At 42.4% G+C, this 18,419-nt stretch overlaps 1 protein-coding gene across 1 annotated transcript; it reads left to right on the top strand.

Annotated features, from left to right (window-relative positions):
- The first annotated feature begins 7,239 nt into the window (after window positions 1-7,239).
- Window positions 7,240-12,455, top strand: LOC124553970 (26S proteasome non-ATPase regulatory subunit 10-like). The gene is made up of 2 exons (XM_047127995.1): window positions 7,240-7,313; window positions 11,954-12,455. Exons 1-2 carry the CDS (start codon window positions 7,240-7,242, stop codon window positions 12,453-12,455), a joined length of 576 nt encoding a protein of 191 aa, XP_046983951.1.
- The last annotated feature ends 5,964 nt before the right edge of the window (window positions 12,456-18,419 follow it).

Here is an 18,419-nt window from a genome sequence, read left to right as displayed (position 1 = left end):
CTGCAACATAAGACATGTCAGAGGCAGACAATATTCTGAGGCATGAGATACACAATCCTATCTACACAACCAATTATCAATAACTTTCAATGATATACTACAAAATTAAATCCAACAGAATTAAGCTCCATGAATACGTGGCCAGTCACTGCTGTTAAAATTTGATTAGCCAACCCCTTAAAATCCTCCCTACAACCCTCACTACAATCATTGCATAAAAATTAGAATAGCAAGAATTATCTCGGCGCACATTTAAACGCCAGACTATAATAATGACATAAGAGGTAAAATGGGAAAAATATTTCAGTGTAGCTTGGAATGCCAGACACAGACTTACGCACTACTTAGTTACGCTTCTAGCTAAGTGTTCAGACACGCTTTGTGTCTGTTTGGTGGGCGTAGCTACACTTCCCTAACCGCCATCAAGGTATCAAGTGACGACACCAAATTCAGTGATAAGCAACTGGAACAACTCCAAACGGTTTTTAGTACACTGGAATATTTAGTTAACATGAACTGCACCCACCGAAGCAACTCAACAACTTGTCCTTCCATGCTCGAGGAAATCCCAATCACCATGGGCAGAGGACTTGCATTGTAGCGGTTGGACATGCAGTAGCGGCCACCCACGCTCCTTTGTCGCGCCCACACGGCGCCTCGCCGTGGTGTAGTCCAACGTCACTCTAGCCACCACCGCGGATCGTCCCACAGCACTCCCTCGCAGAGCGCGCGCACTCTAGTTAAAATCCCCTGCCGCCAAAGATGTGAAGAAGACAAATCAGCTTCGAAGTCGACTCAACGATCAAAAGACAGTCGATGCAAACTGGCGCCAGCAGTGCACCAACTCACTATGTAGACAGCATCATACGATTGTGTAGAGGATTAGAGTAAGGTGGACTTACTCTCTGTTCTCGAGGTTATAATTGCTAAAAATGACTCTTCCACTATTCCTGTTATTCTGTGTTAGTTTTTATTGGATAATGATACATACTCAACTCAGAAGCAATCGGATCCTAGGTTAGCTCCTGATTATTTTGGCAGCTCTTTGCAGCGTTATTAGATTTAGTTTGGCCCTTTGCCCCAGATAGCTTTGTATCTGCACTGAATTAGAAAAATCTGCACAACTGTCAAAGTGTCGGCAGTATACACTATGTGTCATTTTCGTAAACAAATGGAAGAACCACTTGTATGAATATCAAGAGCTCAGATGGAAATCCAGTTCTAAGCAAAGAAGGGAATGCAGAAAGGTGGAAGGAGTATATAGAGAGTCAATACAAGGGCGATGTACTTGAGGACAATATTATGGAAATGGAAGAGGATGTAGATGAAGATGAAATGGGAGATATGATACTGCGTGAAGAGTTTGACAGAGCGCTGAAAGATCTGAGTCGAAACAAGGCCCCAGGAGTAGACAACATTCCATTAGAACTACTGACGGCCTTGGGAGAGCCAGTCCTGACGAAACCCTACCATCTGGTGAGCAGGATGTATGAGACAGACGAAATACCCTCAGACTTCAAGAAGAATATAATAATTGCAATCCCGAAGAAAGCAGGTGTTGACAATCGAATGGAAAAACTGGTAGAAGCCGACCTCTGGGAAGATCAGTTTGGTATTCCGTAGAAATATTGGAATACGTCAGGCAATACTGACCCTACGACCTATCTTAGAAGAAAGATTAAGGAAAGGCAAACCTACGTTTCTAGCATTTGTAGACTTAGAGAAAGCGTTTGACAGTGTTGACTGGAATACTCTCTTTCAAATTATGAAGGTGGCAGGGGTAAAATACAGGAAGCGTAAGGCTATTTACAATTTGTACAGAAACCAGATGGCAGTTATAAGAACCGAGGGACATGAAAGGGAAGCAGTGGTTGGGAAGGGAGTGAGACAGGGTTGCAGCCTCTCCCCGATATTATTCAATCTTTATATTGAGCAAGCAGGTATTAAAATCCATGGAGAGGAAATTAAAACTTTGAGGTTCGCCGATGACATTGTAATTCTGTCAGAGACAGCAAAGGACTTGGAAGAGCAGTTGAACGGAATGGATAGTGTCTTGAAAGGAGGATATAAGATGAACATCAACAAAAGCAAAACGAGGATAATGGAATGTAGTCGAATTAAGTTGAGTGATGCTGAAGAAATTAGATTAGGAAATGAGACACTTAAAGTAGTAAAGTAGGTTTGCTATTTGGAGAACAAAATAACTGATGATGGTCGAAGTATAGAGGATATAAAATGTAGACTGTCAATGGCAAGGAAAGAGTTTCTGAAGAAGAGAAATTTGTTAACATCGAGTATAGATTTAAGTGCCAGGAAGTCATTTCTGAAAGTATTTGTATGGAGTGTAGCCATGTATGGAAGTGAAACATGGACGATAAATTGTTTGGACAGGAAGAGAATAGAAGCTTTCGAAATGTGGTGCTACAGAAGAATGCTGAACATTAGATGGGTAGATCACATAACTAATGAGGAAGTATTGAATAGGATTGGGGAGAAGAGAAGTTTGTGGCACAGCTTGACCAGAAGAAGGGATCGATTGGTAGGACATGTTCTGAGGCATTAAGGGATCATCAGTTTAGTATTGGAGGGCAGCGTGGAGGGTAAAAATTGTAGAGTGAGCGCAAGAGATGAATAGACTAAGCAGATTCAGAGGGATGTAGGTTTGCAGAAGGTACTGGGAGATGAAGCAGCTTGCACAGGATAGAGTAGCATGGAGAGCTGCATCAAACCAGTCTCAGGACTGAAGACCACAACAACAACAACATACTCACCAAAATGTACAACACAAAGCACAGATTAATGCAACAACCATCTGACAGGCAGAACATATTGCCTTCCCTGTACGAAGGCATAGTTTAGACAGGTCTCTATACCAGGATATTCAGCGAAACCTATCCACAATGCTGTGTATCACTGTCAAGGCACAATGAAATACCTAAACATGAGAAAGCACAAGTAAAAAAATGTTACTGTAAGGGCAGCAATACAGATAAGGGAAATATCTATTCACATCTTAATGTCTATGTCACATCTTAACACTGGAGTGGTGCACCACAACTACTTATTCTAAAAAAAAAAAAAAAGTCCTTGAAAAGAAAATTATGTATGCAATTCCTGTTACTACTCCCTCCTCCTCTTTACGCTTCTTCCCTCCCCAAGTCCTCTTTTTTAAGAATGTGGATGATGAGATTATTATTTAATAGATCTGTTGACAGATAGTGTATATATTAGCATTTGTATTATTTTTTTTATTTTATAAAACCAACGCTGCAATGCAGGTAGAAACTAGATATCAAATAAAATAAGCAAATATGTACAAAGCAAAGCATAAAAAACATCATTCACTAGCCATGTGGCATTTCTTAAGTCAGTAAAAATTCTCTCAACTGTCGTACAAAGATATTTGTTATAATCAGGTGTGTAGACCCGTGGTCTAGGGGTAGCGTCTTTGATTCACAATCAAAACGTCTTCAGTCCCGGGTTAGATCCCCGCCACTGCCTAAATTTTGATAAATAATCAGCATTGGCCAACGGCCTTGTCAAAGAGGGCGGAGGAGCGGATAGAGGTTGTCCTAGCGGTGGGAAACTGCCCCTAAAGGCGAAGAATCAGCAATGATCAACGACTTGAGGATGCAGAAGGCAATGGAAACCACTGCATTAAAGACACGTAACGTGTATCCACAGGACATGTGGCCTGTAATTGAAGAAGTGTCATGATGATCTCTCCATTGACAAAAGATTTCGGAATAGTCCCCCATTCGGATCTCCAGGAGGGGACTGCCAAGGGGGAGGTTACCATGAGTAAAAGATTGAACAATCTACGAAAGGATAATGTTCTACGAGTCGGGGCGTGGAATGTCAGAGGCTTGAACGTGGTAGGGAAACTAGAAAATCTGAAAAGGGAAATGCAAAGGCTCAATCTAGATATAGTAGGGGTCAGTGAAGTGAAAGGAAGACAAGGATTTCTGGTCAGATGAGTATCGGGTAATATCAACAGCAGCAGAAAATGGTATAACAGGTGTAGGATTCGTTATGAATAGGAAGGTAGGGCAGAGGGTGTGTTACTGTGAACAGTTCAGTGACCGGGTTGTTCTAATCAGAATCGACAGCAGACCAACACCGACAACGATAGTTCAGGTATACATGCCGACGTCGCAAGCTGAAGATGAACAGATAGAGAAAGTGTATGAGGATGTTGAAAGAGTAATGCAGTATGTAAAGGGGGACGAAAATCTAATAGTCATGGGCGACTGGAATGCAGTTGTAGGGGAAGGAGTAGAATAAATGGTTACAGGAGAATATGGGCTTGGGACAAGGAATTAAAGAGGAGAAAAACTAATTGAGTTCTGTAACAAGTTTCAGCTAGTAATAGCGAATACCCTGTTCAAGAATGACAAGAGGAGGAGGTATACTTGGAAAAGGCCGGGAGATACTGGAAGATTTCAATTAGATTACATCATGGTCAGACAGAGATTCCGAAATCAGACGCTACGGTCGCAGGTTCGAATCCTGCCTCGGGCATGGATGTGTGTGATGTCCTTAGGTTAGTTAGGTTTAACTAGTTCTAAGTTCTAGGGGACTAATGACCTCAGCAGTTGAGTCCCATAGTGCTCAGAGCCATTTGAACCATTTGAACCGAAATCAGATACTGGATAGTAAGGCGTACCCAGGAGCAGATATAGACTCAGATCACAATATAGTAGTGATGAAGAGTAGGCTGAAGTTCAAGACATTAGTCAGGAAGAATCAATACGCAAAGAAGTGGGATACGGAAGTACTAAGGAATGACGAGATACGTTTGAAGTTCTCTAACGCTATAGATACAGCAATAAGGAATAGCGCAGTAGGCAGTACAGTTGAAGAGGAATGGACATCTCTAAAAAGGGCCATCACAGAAGTTGGGAAGGAAAACATAGGTACAAAGAAGGTAGCTGCGAAGAAACCATGGGTAACAGAAGAAATACTTCAGTTGATTGATGAAAGGAGGAAGTACAAACATGTTCCGGGAAAATCAGGAATACAGAAATACAAGTCGCTGAGGAATGAAATAAATAGGAAGTGCAGGGAAGCTAAGACGAAATGGCTGCAGGAAAAATGTGAAGACATCGAAAAAGATATGATTGTCGGAAGGACAGACTCAGCATACAGGAAAGTCAAAACAACCTTTGGTGACATTAAAAGCAACGGTGGTAACATTAAGAGTGCAACGGGAATTCCACTGTTAAATGCAGAGGAGAGAGCCGATAGGTGGAAAGAATACACTGAAAGCCTCTATGTGATACAAGAAGAAACAGGAGTCGATTTAGAAGAGATAGGGGATCCAGTATTAGAATCGGAATTTAAAAGAGCTTTGTAGGACTTACGGTCAAATAAGGCAGAAGGGATAGATAACATTCCATCAGAATTTCTAAAATCATTGGGGGAAGTGGCAACAAAACGACTATTCACGTTGGTGTGTAGAATATATGAGTCTGGCGACATACCATCTGACTTTCGGAAAAGCATCATCCACACAATTCCGAAGACGACAAGAGCTGACAAGTGCGAGAATTATCGCACAATCAGCTTAACAGCTCATGCATCGAAGCTGCTTACAAGAATAATATACAGGAGAATGGAAAAGAAAATTGAGAATGCGCTAGGTGACGATCAGTTTGGCTTTAGGAAAAGTAAAGGGACGAGAGAGGCAATTCTGACGTTACGGCTAATAATGGAAGCAAGACTAAAGAAAAATCGAGACACTTTCATAGGATTTGTCGACCTGGAAAAAGCGTTCGACAATATAAAATGGTGCAAGCTGTTCGAGATTCTGAAAAAAGTAGGGGTAAGCTATAGGGAGAGACGGGTCATATACAATGTGTACAACAACCAAGAGGGAATAATAAGAGTGGACGATCAAGAACGAAGTGTTCGTATTAAGAAGGGTGTAAGACAAGGCTGTAGCCTTTCGCCCCTACTCCTCAATCTGTATATCGAGGAAGCAATGATGGAAATAAAAGAAAGGTTCAGGAGTGGAATTAAAATACAAGGTGAAAGGATATCAATGATACGATTCGCTGATGACATTGCTATCCTGAGTGAAAGTGAAGAAGAATTAAATGATCTGCTGAAAAGAATGAACAGCCTAATGAGTACACAGTATGGTTTGAGAGTAAATCAGAGAAAGACGAAGGTAATGAGAAGTAGTAGAAATGAGAACAGCGAGAAACTTAACATCAGGATTGATGGTCACGAAGTCAATGAAGTTAAGGAATTCTGCTACCTAGGCAGTAAAATAACCAATGACGGACGGAGCAAGGAGGACATCAAAAGCAGACTCGCTATGGCAAAAAAGGCATTTCTGGCCAAGAGAAGTCTACTAATATCAAATACCGGCCTTAATTTGAGGAAGAAATTTCTGAGGATGTACGTCTGGAGTACAGCATTGTATGGTAGTGAAACATGGACTGTGGGAAAACCGGAACAGAAGAGAATCGAAGCATTTAAGATGTGGTGCTATAGACGAATGTTGAAAATTAGGTGGACTGATAAGGTGAGGAATGTGGAGGTTCTACGCAGAATCGGAGATGAAAGGAATATGTGTAAAACACTGATAAGGAGAAGGGACAGGATGATAGGACATGTGCTAAGACATGAGGGAATGACTTCCATGGTACTAGAGGGAGCTGTAGAGGGCAAAAACTGTAGAGGAAGACAGAGATTGGAATACGTCAAGAAAATAATTGAGGACGTAGGTTGCAAGTGCTACTCTGAGATGAAGAGGTTAGCACAGGAAAGGAATTCGTGGCGGGCCGCATCAAACCAGTCAGTAGACTGATGACCAAAAAAAGAAAAAGACGTAAAATATTTCTCATCACTTCATAAGCATTGCAGTAAGTAGTACAAAGTACGAGCTAGTAATAGTGTGTCGTGTTTGTGGTGGGTTCTGCAAAGAAATGCCAATAGAGAGGTCAACAGCCTCTCTTTTCTGCAGCTATGCGAGCGCTTACGCTTCAGAGTTGCTGAAGCGGCGTCAGGAAAGATGAAAGTCCACACAACAATAGGTATATTTCAAAGTGGCTAGCACGCACCTGGGCACAGCAGAGCATTACGTCAAGGTCACATACACTTTTTACCTAAATATTAACAAGATTAGTTAGAGCTACAAGAACAGTTCAACACAAAAAAAAATACGCAGGTTGTAAATTTACAGAAGTATGTATGAGCCGTGGCGCGGCTCTCGGGCGCAAGACGCTATCGATGGCTCCTCTGGTTGAGGTTGGCACTGTGTGCGATCGCCAGCGCCTCCTGTCGGAGCGGCTCCTAACGGGGGAGTGAGTGCGAGTAACGAGAGTCTGGGGCGGACAGCAGGGGAGAACGGACATTGCGGCCGCACTCTGAGGCGGCAAGAGGAGAGTCGTCGTGCACGGCCGAGAAGGGAGCGTCGAGCGAGGCGGCAGTCGGCATCGCTTTCCGGGGGACAGAGAGTTGCGGCAGTCCAGCGAGCAGACACCGGCTCCGGGAGCAGTGCTCCGGTTTGTGGACGTGACGTGGGTCGTGTTTTGGCGCAGTATAGTTTGGTCGATACGCATCTGCTGCTCCCTTTATGCCCACGTGTGCTCTGTCCGTATGTGCATTGAAAAGGTCACGCTCCAGCTGGAACAAGGCTTGTGCTTTACGTTCATGCACCCTGACTCATTTGTTCTGCTGCAGGCAGCTGTAATTTCAGATTTTTTTTTTCTCGTCGCGGTTGTCTTAGCCTGATGGTGCCTAGTATCCGAGAGCAAGACAGCTGACGTGTGACCTGCTGTTTTGGGTTTTGGAGCCATGTTTGGGCAACCTAGTTGTCACGCGCACAAATGTATTGCTGCCGAGTGAGGTTAGTCCTAATCTTGTGGAACTGAGCTTTCACTGACTGGCTCGTCTGCAAATTAATTAATGTAACCTTTGTCGTGTGTTTTTTGCTTTCAGTGGTGAATTTCTTGTCATTCATTTGTGTACGTTTCGCCGTTAATGATAACTGTAAGATAACAAGGTCTTGGAGGGCTTGCGTACCGTGACTGTATTTTGGCTACTGATTAATTTGATTTCTTGTTTATCGGTCTGGTGAAAACTTATGCCAAGTTTACTAATTTCCGCCTGTGGTCCGGAAGTTGGTTTGAAGGTAAATCCGTGGGTAAATCTTTACTGGACCTAACTGTTAACTGATCTTGCGTTGAACTAATGCCATTATTAAATCGTTTCTTGTGTGCTATAAATTGTATTACCATAGACAAGGAGACAGGGCACATTCTGTGGTCGAGGGGTAGGCACGGTTGCTGCTTTGCGCGTGGCGTCTTGTCGCTCGCTACCATTTCCCGCGTTAGTACGAGCGGCGTGAGATGTGTTTCAAATGGTTGAAATGGCTCTGAGCACTATGGGACTTAATATCTGTGGTCATCAGTCCCGTAGAACTTAGAACTACTTAAACGTAACTAACCTAAGGACATCACACACATCCATCCCCGAGGCAGCGATTCGAACCTGCGACCGTAGCGGTCGCGCGGTTCCGTACTGCAGCGCCTAGAACCGCAAGACCACCGCGGCCGGCGTGACATTTGTTTGCTCGCGGTTGTACGGCCGCTAGTCAGCTGTGCCTGCTGCCGCTTCAGGGTGTGCCGCGTTTCGTAAGGCGTACGCCGACTTCCAGTCACTGTTGCTCCTGTGTTGCTGTCGGTCGCTCACCGAAACGTAAGTCTGTTTTAGCACGGCGGCCACTGGGCCGTGACGATGTCGGCTGATGACCAGCGTTGGGGCGGTCGTCCGCTCTGAGTGGCGTCGGTCGCTTGGACTCGGCAGTTACCTTCTGGTTAAACGGATCAAACTTGTGTATTTGCTGTAGATTCCTAAGTAGTTTGTGAGAAAAGTTGTAACTCAGCTTTTCACGATTTTACACAATTCGAGCATTTTGGTAAGGCATTTTCCTATCTATGTTTCATTTAAATGAGATTTCTTTATTGGGGTTATTCACCTGTTGAAGCTTAACATAAAATTTGTAACTTAGCTTTCATGATTTTATTTAATTTAAGCATTCTTGTAAAGCAGTCCTTTATCTACGTTTTATTGATTGGTAATTCTTTATTGGTGTTATTCACTGGTTGTAACCAACTTTATGTTCTTGCTTAATTGAGATTTGTTAAGAGCCTTTATTGATGGAAGATCATTAAAGCTTGGGTGCTTGTAATTGTGAATACTGTTGTCTGTCTATGTTGTGGGCTACCCTTCCACTTCCACAGCCAAGCTGTTATAACGATATGTTTACGTAATGTGTTTACATAAACGTACAGTTATAAATGTCCCCATTCGTAGTCGCTAATTATAACAATATGTTTACTTTTGTGCTGTAACATCTAGCTATAGTCAGCGGTGGAAATATACTTGCGAACGCCGACCATGTGCGGCTCTTTCTAGTTGGATCTTCTGATCAGTCGGAAGTTGCATTGCAGAGGAGAGTAAATGCTTATTCAAAATATAATTATTTTTGGGTAGCTCAACATGAATTTCCTAAGCGACCGTAGTTTATCATGCATTTACCAGTAGAATATGGCGCGGAGAAAATATTTCGCCGCATACAACTTCCGTCCGATTTCGACGAAAGAATTCGTGACTGTGAACTCTCTATTTGGCAGAAACATAAAGAAAATAAAATAACTTGATGAAGGAGTGAGACATAGATTCTATATTAAATAAATATCCATACACCAATTCCATTTAAATCTGAATTTATGGCAATTAATAGATGAACTTACACTGCAATGAAAGATTTAACATGGATGAACATTTTGCCTGGCACTTCTCTTCTCGTAATAAAAATAATTGCTTTGACGTTTTCGCATACACGTCGCACAATAAATCTACTGCTATGCAGTATTGCACTTTTAGTATTGCATTTTTACTTTACACTAAAACAATATTATTTTTAACGATAATAATACGGCGACAAGACATGCGCGTCCGACACAAGTTACAAGAGACGAGAGAAGGATGAGTAACTGTCCATCGAGAATATCTCGCACATCAAAAAAAATGTGTAAAAGTCGTGTTCTTCTGTCCGTTTTTCGCGCCGCGGTTTTCAAAGTCCATAAATAACTCATTGCATCTCTGACGGCGCTTCCACAATAAACAAGTTACGTCACAGATCGTTCACCTTTTACATTCTCGCAACATTGTTTGCTAACTGTAGCTGTTGCCGAGCGACTGCTCGATTAATTAATGATTTAAAATGATAAGGGAATCACATAATGTTACACTGTCCTATCTACCAGTACAATGTAGAAACGAAATCTCATAAATAAGTGTCCAAAACTTTCCGTAGGCATTGTCCCTCTGTTTTTTGATGAGAGACAGAGCCGGATTCCAAGCAGCATTTAAGCAAAATCCACCATCTCTGTTTATAAGGTTACATGATAGTTTGATTTCAACAGCTTCCTTAATAACACTATCCCGATAGCTGGACGCGCAAGCCAGAATCTCCGTGTTGTTGTATTCCATAGGATGACCGGTGTCAAGGCAATGTTCTGCAATAGCGGATTTGCTCGGCTGTTGTAAGCGTGTGTGACGCTTATGTTCAATAGACCGCTCTTCCACAGTCCCGATTGTCTGACCAATGCATGATATGCCACGTCTGCAAGGAATACGACAGACGCCAGCCTTACGCAAACCATCTTTTACGGACGCCAACAGGGCCTTAATCTAAGAAGGTGGTCGAAAAACACATTACATCATATTTCTGCAAAATACGGCCAATCCTGTTGGAAATGCTTCCTGCGTAAGGCAAGAAGGCCGTAGACTTGGGCGCAACTTCGTTGCTATCGTCACTCACCCGTTGCACAGAAGGCTGATGGCGCAACGCGCGTTTGATCTGACGAAAGGTGCCTTGAGCTTGTACTATGGTTAACCTCGTGTAGAACCAAGTACTCCAAATCTGGTTTTATGCACAGTCCACCATCTGCCTGCATGTTCGTGTGTCTGAAAGGACCCGTGATCGCACAAACGCCCATAAAGAGCTTAAAATGTTGGGTGATGTGGTTTTGGTATAGCTGTGCTGCCCCTCGATCTTTTCCACTTGGCTGGCCGTACACTCACAGTATCTCGGCTATTTCCCGACACAAATACCAGACTGTTCTACTGCTTACAGTATGGCGCATCAGTCACACAGCCTGCAACACACAAAACACATGGCACGTGGTTCGAGGAACTGCCTTTTCGTCAGCGCCATCTACTGTGGCGACCATTTCTGTACATGTTCATAAGACCTTTTTCCCTTCCAGTCAGGAATCCCTCCCTGCAATCTGTCGGTTTCATTAATGTTCACTCAGTATATTCTGCACATAGTTTTCACTTTTAAGCCAATGGGCTTGTCACAGTGGTAGCACCAGTTCCCGTCAGATCACCAAAGTTAAGCGCTGTTGGGTTGGGTTAGCACTTGGATGTGTCACTATCCAGTCTCCCAAGTGATGTTGGCAACCGGGGTGAGGCAAACTGAGGAGCTATTTGATTGACAAGTAGCGGCTCCGATCTCGTAAACTGACATACGGCAGGGAGAGTGGCGTGCTGACCACATGCACCTCCATATCTCCATCCAGTGAAGCCTGTGGGCTGAGGATGACACGGCAGCCGGTCGGTACCATAGGGCCTTCATGGCCTGTTCGGGAGTAGTTAGTTTTTAGTTCACACTTTTAAAAATGTGACCCACAAATGAATGAATGAGTATTCCATTCAGCTTAACCTTAGACAAGATCTTTGTATAGTAAGAAATAGTTTTGTCCCACTCCCTTTCCTGATTTTAGCTTTACCTTGGTCTCCTCAATGTGTGTGTGTGTGTGTGTGTGTGTGTGTGTGTGTGTGTGTGTGTGTGTGAATGAGAAATGCATTGCTTACATAATTTTGTTTTATTCACATTAACAGTAATTTTAAATGATCTCTTTATGTTTAGAAGCGTCTGTGATGAGGAGGCAAACATATTGGGGTGCGAGTTGTACGAGGCAGCTGCAGCAGGCAAAGTGGGGGACATGCAGAAGCCGTTCGCTGCAGGTGCGAGCCTAGAGGTTGGCGACTCGGACTGTGAGACTCCTCTGTTTATGGCTGGCTCAGAGGGCCGCGTGGAGGCCGTGAGATGGCTGTTGAAAGTCGGGGCACAAGCAGACAGAAGAAACTACTACGAGCAAACGCCCCTGCACAAGGCGGCAGAGAGGGGCCACGCGTCCGTGATAGACCTGCTGGTGGCTGCCTGCGCCAGTGCCGACGTCACGGACAATGGCGGCGACACGCCGCTACGTCTGTCAGCAGAGCACGGACACCTGGAGGCAACGAGAGCGCTGCTTCAGGCTGGGGCTGATAGAGGCGTCAAAAATGAAGAGCAGAGAACGCCACTGGACGTCGCAATCAAGCACAATAGACAGGAAGTCGTAGATATTCTGATGAACTACTCTCCCTGAAAATTAAAAGCTTTTGCTTGCGTCTTCCTACTTTTTCTGCTAATGCGACAGTGCGGAACAGTTGAATGTGTAGATGCATCAAAGCTGCATATCACGTTGCAAAGACTTTCCACCATATTTCATGTCAAACAACATAACATGCACTTTCATTAGCAACAGTTATAATTACAAGGGAATTGTGCCCGATACTACATCATTACCACTAATTATTTTTCCTGTCCTGAACATTTAATGTTCACAAAATGGCTGAAACATTTACCAGCCATGTTGCAGACCACCTCTTCCTAACAGAATGACAGTTTTTAACCCATTACTGGCCAAAACTCTATCGGATCATTTTCTGCAAACTTTTATACATAAATACGTTATATGGAGTGATTAATTGAATAAAAAGTTGTTTTGAAAATTTTCAGCTTATTAGAACAAAAATTACAGGCCGTCCCATTTTTGGGACATTGGCCAAATGCGCTATCCAAATTCACAACCTTATTCTCCATGCATAATATTGTAAGAAACAACACAAACAATAAATAAAGAATGTTTTAATATTATTGAATGTCTATTCAGTATGAAATGAAGCAAAACACTTGTCGTGTACACCAACATTGCACCTATCACAAATTTTTGTTGTTTTTTTTCTTGCAGTAACACATCTCTTCTGTGTTTTACGTGGGACAATGAAATGATTTCCAAGATCTAGTCATACATCTGTGCTCACCCGTCCTCCCATCAATTTGCTTCCGTGTGGTCCTCTGCGTTTTGGTACTGATCCTGTTTTCTTTGATAGGTAAAACATCACTATTCTCCGTCGGACATCCAAAAGTGAGAGCTTCTCTCTAAAGTACCGTCTACATCTTGTACAACAGACTCATTGTTCAATATATTTTTGTCAATCTCTTCTTCATCTGTTATTACATCTGCATCGGGTGGAATAATCGCCAATTCTACGTCATCTTCATCGTCACACTCTTGATGGTTCGCTAAGTCTGCTAGAATTTCTTCAAGTGTAAGTCCACGCGGCATGTTTTTATCCTGTTGGAATCTTAAAATTCGAATAGAACATGAAAAAAAGCAGATATAAAGAACGTAAAATGCAATTATTGTCTGTATAATACGTGTATTCAAGAATAGGGCACATTAACAATAAATGATAATGTAACATGCCATTGCCCCATTATTGGGACGCATAAAATATATTGATATTGCACTTACTTGAAAAAATCTGAAGTGTACTTAATCTTACACGGACATCCGTATGTTCATAACAAACACGCCCAGACAGCTAAATCACAGCTCATTGTCGTCCAGAAACTACCAGCAGACGTACAGTGCTGCCAAGTGCGAGAACAAAAAAATCGGCAAGTTTATAATTTTCCTGACGTGAAGCACTTAGAAAAAAGTTATTTATTTTACATTTACAGGCATTATAGCAGTTAGTTGAACCTACAGGTGCAACAATAAAGGCTAAAAGCTCCATTGCTTACGTAGAAATAAGTAAAATATACGCATACCAGAAAAGGAACAATGGCCAGTAATGGATTAAGGTAAAGTGAGTGCATCAAGTAATGGCACAGCAGGAAGCTGCAGTTAACAGCAAAATTGCTAGTACAATCTTAGGGAGTGTTTGCATTATGCGCCGCACTGGGATGACCTGGGCCAGTCCTTACACACCAGCAGCCCTACGATCGTTCGTCTAGAGTACCGAGAGGTGGTGCGGTGTTGGTAAGCCCGTTCATTCGGCCTGGTATGCTCCGATTGCAGCGGCGTGAGGAGAGGTGGCAACGCGGTCTGGCTCCCGAGATACCGAGCTGCGCCCATGCCGACTCGCCACCGAAGTGGCTTACGGTATTTATACGGAGGCCTGGTTATGGCAACGCTACTATTCTGTGCAGTCGTCTTCCGAACCGACAGCCAGAGTTACCGAACGATACAGGACAGGGCAGCAGGCCAACAGATACGTTGTTTTGCGCTGCAGTGAACACACTGGCCATTGGCCTGAGCCGGAGATACCATTCAGATTGATATTTCCGGTTGGAGCCGGTAGGGCAATGCTTCAGCTTCTGCAGTGAACGCATTGGATGTCTCACCTCGTTTTATCAAAAATGTCACGGCAGAAGCTGTTTCTTTTTTAAGGAGGAGGAGGTCACTTCACGAAACTGCACGTATCACAATGATTCATACAAAGTTACTTAGTCCATCAACATCTCTTTAGTCCACGTAATTATATCAATAACTAAGCCACAGTTGCAAAATACTAACGCAAATTCTTTACAGATGAATGGAAAAACCAGTAGAAGCCGACCTCGGGGAAGATCAGTTTGGATTCCGTAGAAATACTGGAACACGTGAGGCAAAACTGACCTAATGACTTACCATAGAAGAGAGATTAAGGAAAGGCAAAACTACGTTTCTAGCATTTGTAGACTTGGAGAAAGCTTTTGACAGTGTTGACTGGAATACTCTCTTTCAAATTCTGAAGGTGGCAGGGGTAAAATACAGGGAGCGAAAGGCTATTTGCAATTTGTAGAGAAACCAGATGGCAGTTATAAGAGTCGAGGGGCATGAAAGGGAAGCAGTGGTTGGGAAGGGAGTGAGACAGGGTTGTAGCCTCTCCCCGATGTTATTCAATATATATATTGAGCAAGCAGTGAAGGAAACAAAACAAAAATTCGGAGTAGGTATTAAAATCCATGGAGAAGAAATAAAAACTTTGAGGTTCGCCGATGACATTGTAATGCTGTCAGAGACAGCAAAGGACTTGGAAGAGCAGCTGAACGGAATGGACAGTGTCTTGGAAGGAGGCTATAAGATGAACATCAACAAAAGCAAAACGAGGATAATGGAATGTAGTCAAATTAAATCGGGTGATGCTGAGGGAATTAGATTAGGAAATGAGACACTTAAAGTAGTAAAGGAGTTTTGCTATTTGGGGAGCAAAATAACTGAGGATGGTCGAAGTAGAGAGGATATAAAATGTAGACTGGCTATGGCAAGGAAAGCGATTCTGAAGAAGAGAAATTTGTTAACATCGAGTATTGATTTAAGAGTCAGGAAGTCGTTTCTGAAAGTATTTGTATGGAGTGTAGCCATGTATGGAACTGAAACATGGACGATAAATAGTTTGGACAAGAAGAGAATAGAAGCTTTTGAAATGTGGTGCTACAGAAGAATGCTGAAGATTAGATGGGTAGATCATATAACTAATGAAGAGGTATTGAATAGGATTGGGGAGAAGAGAAGTTTGTGGCACAACTTGACCAGAAGAAGCGATCGGTTGGTAGGACATGTTCTGAGGCATCAAGGGATCACCAATTTGGTATTGGAGGGCAGCGTTGAGGGTAACAATCGTAGAGGGAGACCAAAAGATGAATACACTAAGCAGATTCAGAAGGATGTAGGTTGCAGTAGGTACTGTGAGATGAAGCAGCTTGCACAGGATAGAGTAGCATGGAGAGCTGCATCAAACCAGTCTCAGGACTGAAGACCACAACAACAACAACTATAGGGAACAAAAGAGCCACATTTTCTTACACGCTCTCAATATTCTTCAAAGTAGTGAAATCGAAATACAAACTACTGAGTCACAGTAACACAGAAGAACTTAAATATCTGGGCGAAATGTTATTAGCTCATCCACAGAAAAGTCCATCAAAATGATGTTCCACTAGGCCTTGGTTTCGTTGCATGAATTTCTTAAAATATATTTTACTTCCAAGAGCTGTCAACAGCTCCTTGTCAGTGGAGACTAAATAATGCAGTTTCGGCCACTTGTTCAAAGCTATTTCGCATACCTCTGTTTGTGTGTGTGTGTGTGTGTGTGTGTGTGTGTGTGTGTGACAAGATGAAGACCACTCTAAGAGGTCGTCATTGACTTCAGTCGATGAACCAAAAAACTGGTGAGACAATATTGAAGAAATTTAAAGAACAACATACTTGTGATGTAGGTACAGAAAAACGTTACCAAAGCTGACACTAAGCACGTCCTGATATTTATTAGGAGTCCAATAAACTCCTCTTTAGACGCAAATATTTGTAAATCTTAAATCTTGACCTGACTTAGGGGTAGGAACATTTATAAATGTAGATGAAAAACGGGAGATGACCAGTAGAATTACAACTGGAAACCAGTTAAATAGATGATGCAAGCTTTTATTATAGTCCATCCACAGCAAATTTTTGCCTTACGTTAATCTATTCTTGCCTCGTAGTTCCAAATAATAAATGCATAAGAAATAATTGCTAATTATTCAGTAATGTACAGTGTGGCTCACGGTAAAACCATGGCAGATGATTGTCCAGTACAATTTCTTCTCGCCGAGTGGAAATAAATTATAAATATTTGGACTTTTCTGACCGTGATTTTGTGCTGTCACAGGAGGGATACTAGCCCTTCACTGATCGGTAGTAATTCGATTCTTCTATTCTGCTATCCGCGCAAACTCAGAGGGCCCGCGGTTTCGGCGTTGACAGCCAGGCAATAACTCGGATTTACTTGTGAAAGGAGACATAGCAGTGACACTACCATTTCAAAAACTTTTGTATTTTTAGCGGTATTTCAGTTGCAGTAATTTATAGTCTAAAATGTATCGAACAGTAAGCTACACGGTATCTGACTTGTTCACTACGATATTTATAAATCAAATGCCAGTGATTGACAAGTAGAGCCATTTCACAACGACTATTACGAATTATGAAAAAATGAGAGATTTAATTAGAAGCTGAGATGCTACACCAGTGTGGATAGTAAGAGTTTTTATAGCAACATACTTTCTCCGAAATCGATTGCTAAACTTTTCAGAACTAAAATACATCGAGAAATGAAAACCAGGTGTCTTGTTTTTACAACAAAGAAGGTAAAGCATTTACGAAATAAATCAAGTTCGTAGAACGATATGGTGTAGTCACATACACCATCAAGTGGATTTAGAATGTGAAAATCGAACAAGTGCATTTGCACCCTATCATCTGTCTCATCCCAGTGCACAGTGCGAACTCGTTGCGTGCTGTCTGCACAGCACTGGGTCTTTGTCTTTTTCCAATTCCTAAATTACTTCAATATTTGTCCCACCAGTTCTTTGGTTTATCGACTGGTATTGAATAACAACCTCTCAAAATGGTCATCTTGCAAAACAGAGGCGTAGGCGAAATAATGCTAAACAATGCGCTGGTTCAGTTCCCACTGACAAGGAGCTGTGGACAGCTCATGCAGTCAGAATAACTCATGAAATCCGTGTAATGAAACCAAGGCCTAATGGAGCCACATTTCGGAGGACTTTTCTGAGCATCAACTGACAGCATTTTGTACAGATTTTTATGTTCTTCTTTACAACTCTCCCTAAGGTAATTCTATTTCTATTTCGCCATGTTAGTTTCAAGAACGATGCTGTTGTTGTGGTCTTCAGTCCTGAGACTGGTTTGATGCAGCTTTCCACGCTACTCTATCGTGTACACGCTTCTTCATCTCCCAGTACCTACTGCAACCTACATCCTTCTGTATCTGTTTGGTGTATTCATCTCTTGGTCTCCCTCTGCGATTTTTACCCTCCACGCTGCCCTACAATACCAAATTGGTGATCCCTTGATGCCTCACAACATGTCCTACCAACCGATCCCTTCTTCTAGTCAAGTTGTGTCACAAACTTCTCTTCTCCCCAATCCTATTCAATACTTCTTCATTAGTTATGTGATCTACCCATCTAATGTTCAGCATTCTTCTGTAGCACCACATTTCAAAAGCTTCTATTCTCTTCTTGTCCAAACTATTTATCGTCCATGTTTCACTTCCATACATGGCTACACTCCATACAAATACATTCAGAAACGACTTCCTGACACTTAAATCTATACTCGATGTTAACAAATTTCTCTTCTTCAGAAATGCTTTCATTGCCATTGCCAGTCTACATTTTATATCCTCTCTACTTCGACCATCATCAGTTATTTTGCTCCCCAAATAGCAAAACT

The sequence above is a fragment of the Schistocerca americana genome, chromosome 11, assembly GCF_021461395.2.
Source record: "Schistocerca americana isolate TAMUIC-IGC-003095 chromosome 11, iqSchAmer2.1, whole genome shotgun sequence".
NCBI classification, from domain to species: domain Eukaryota; kingdom Metazoa; phylum Arthropoda; class Insecta; order Orthoptera; family Acrididae; genus Schistocerca; species Schistocerca americana.
This window is presented reverse-complemented; position numbering and strand designations above follow the sequence as displayed.

Coding starts and splice junctions, on each gene's coding strand:
- LOC124553970 (XM_047127995.1), top strand. CDS start 7,240: ATGGCTCCTCTGGTTGAGGTTGGCACTGTGTGCGATCGCCAGCGCCTC. Junction 7,314..11,953: donor GAGCGGCTCCTAACGGGGGA/GTGAGTGCGAGT, acceptor CTTTATGTTTAG/AAGCGTCTGTGATGAGGAGG.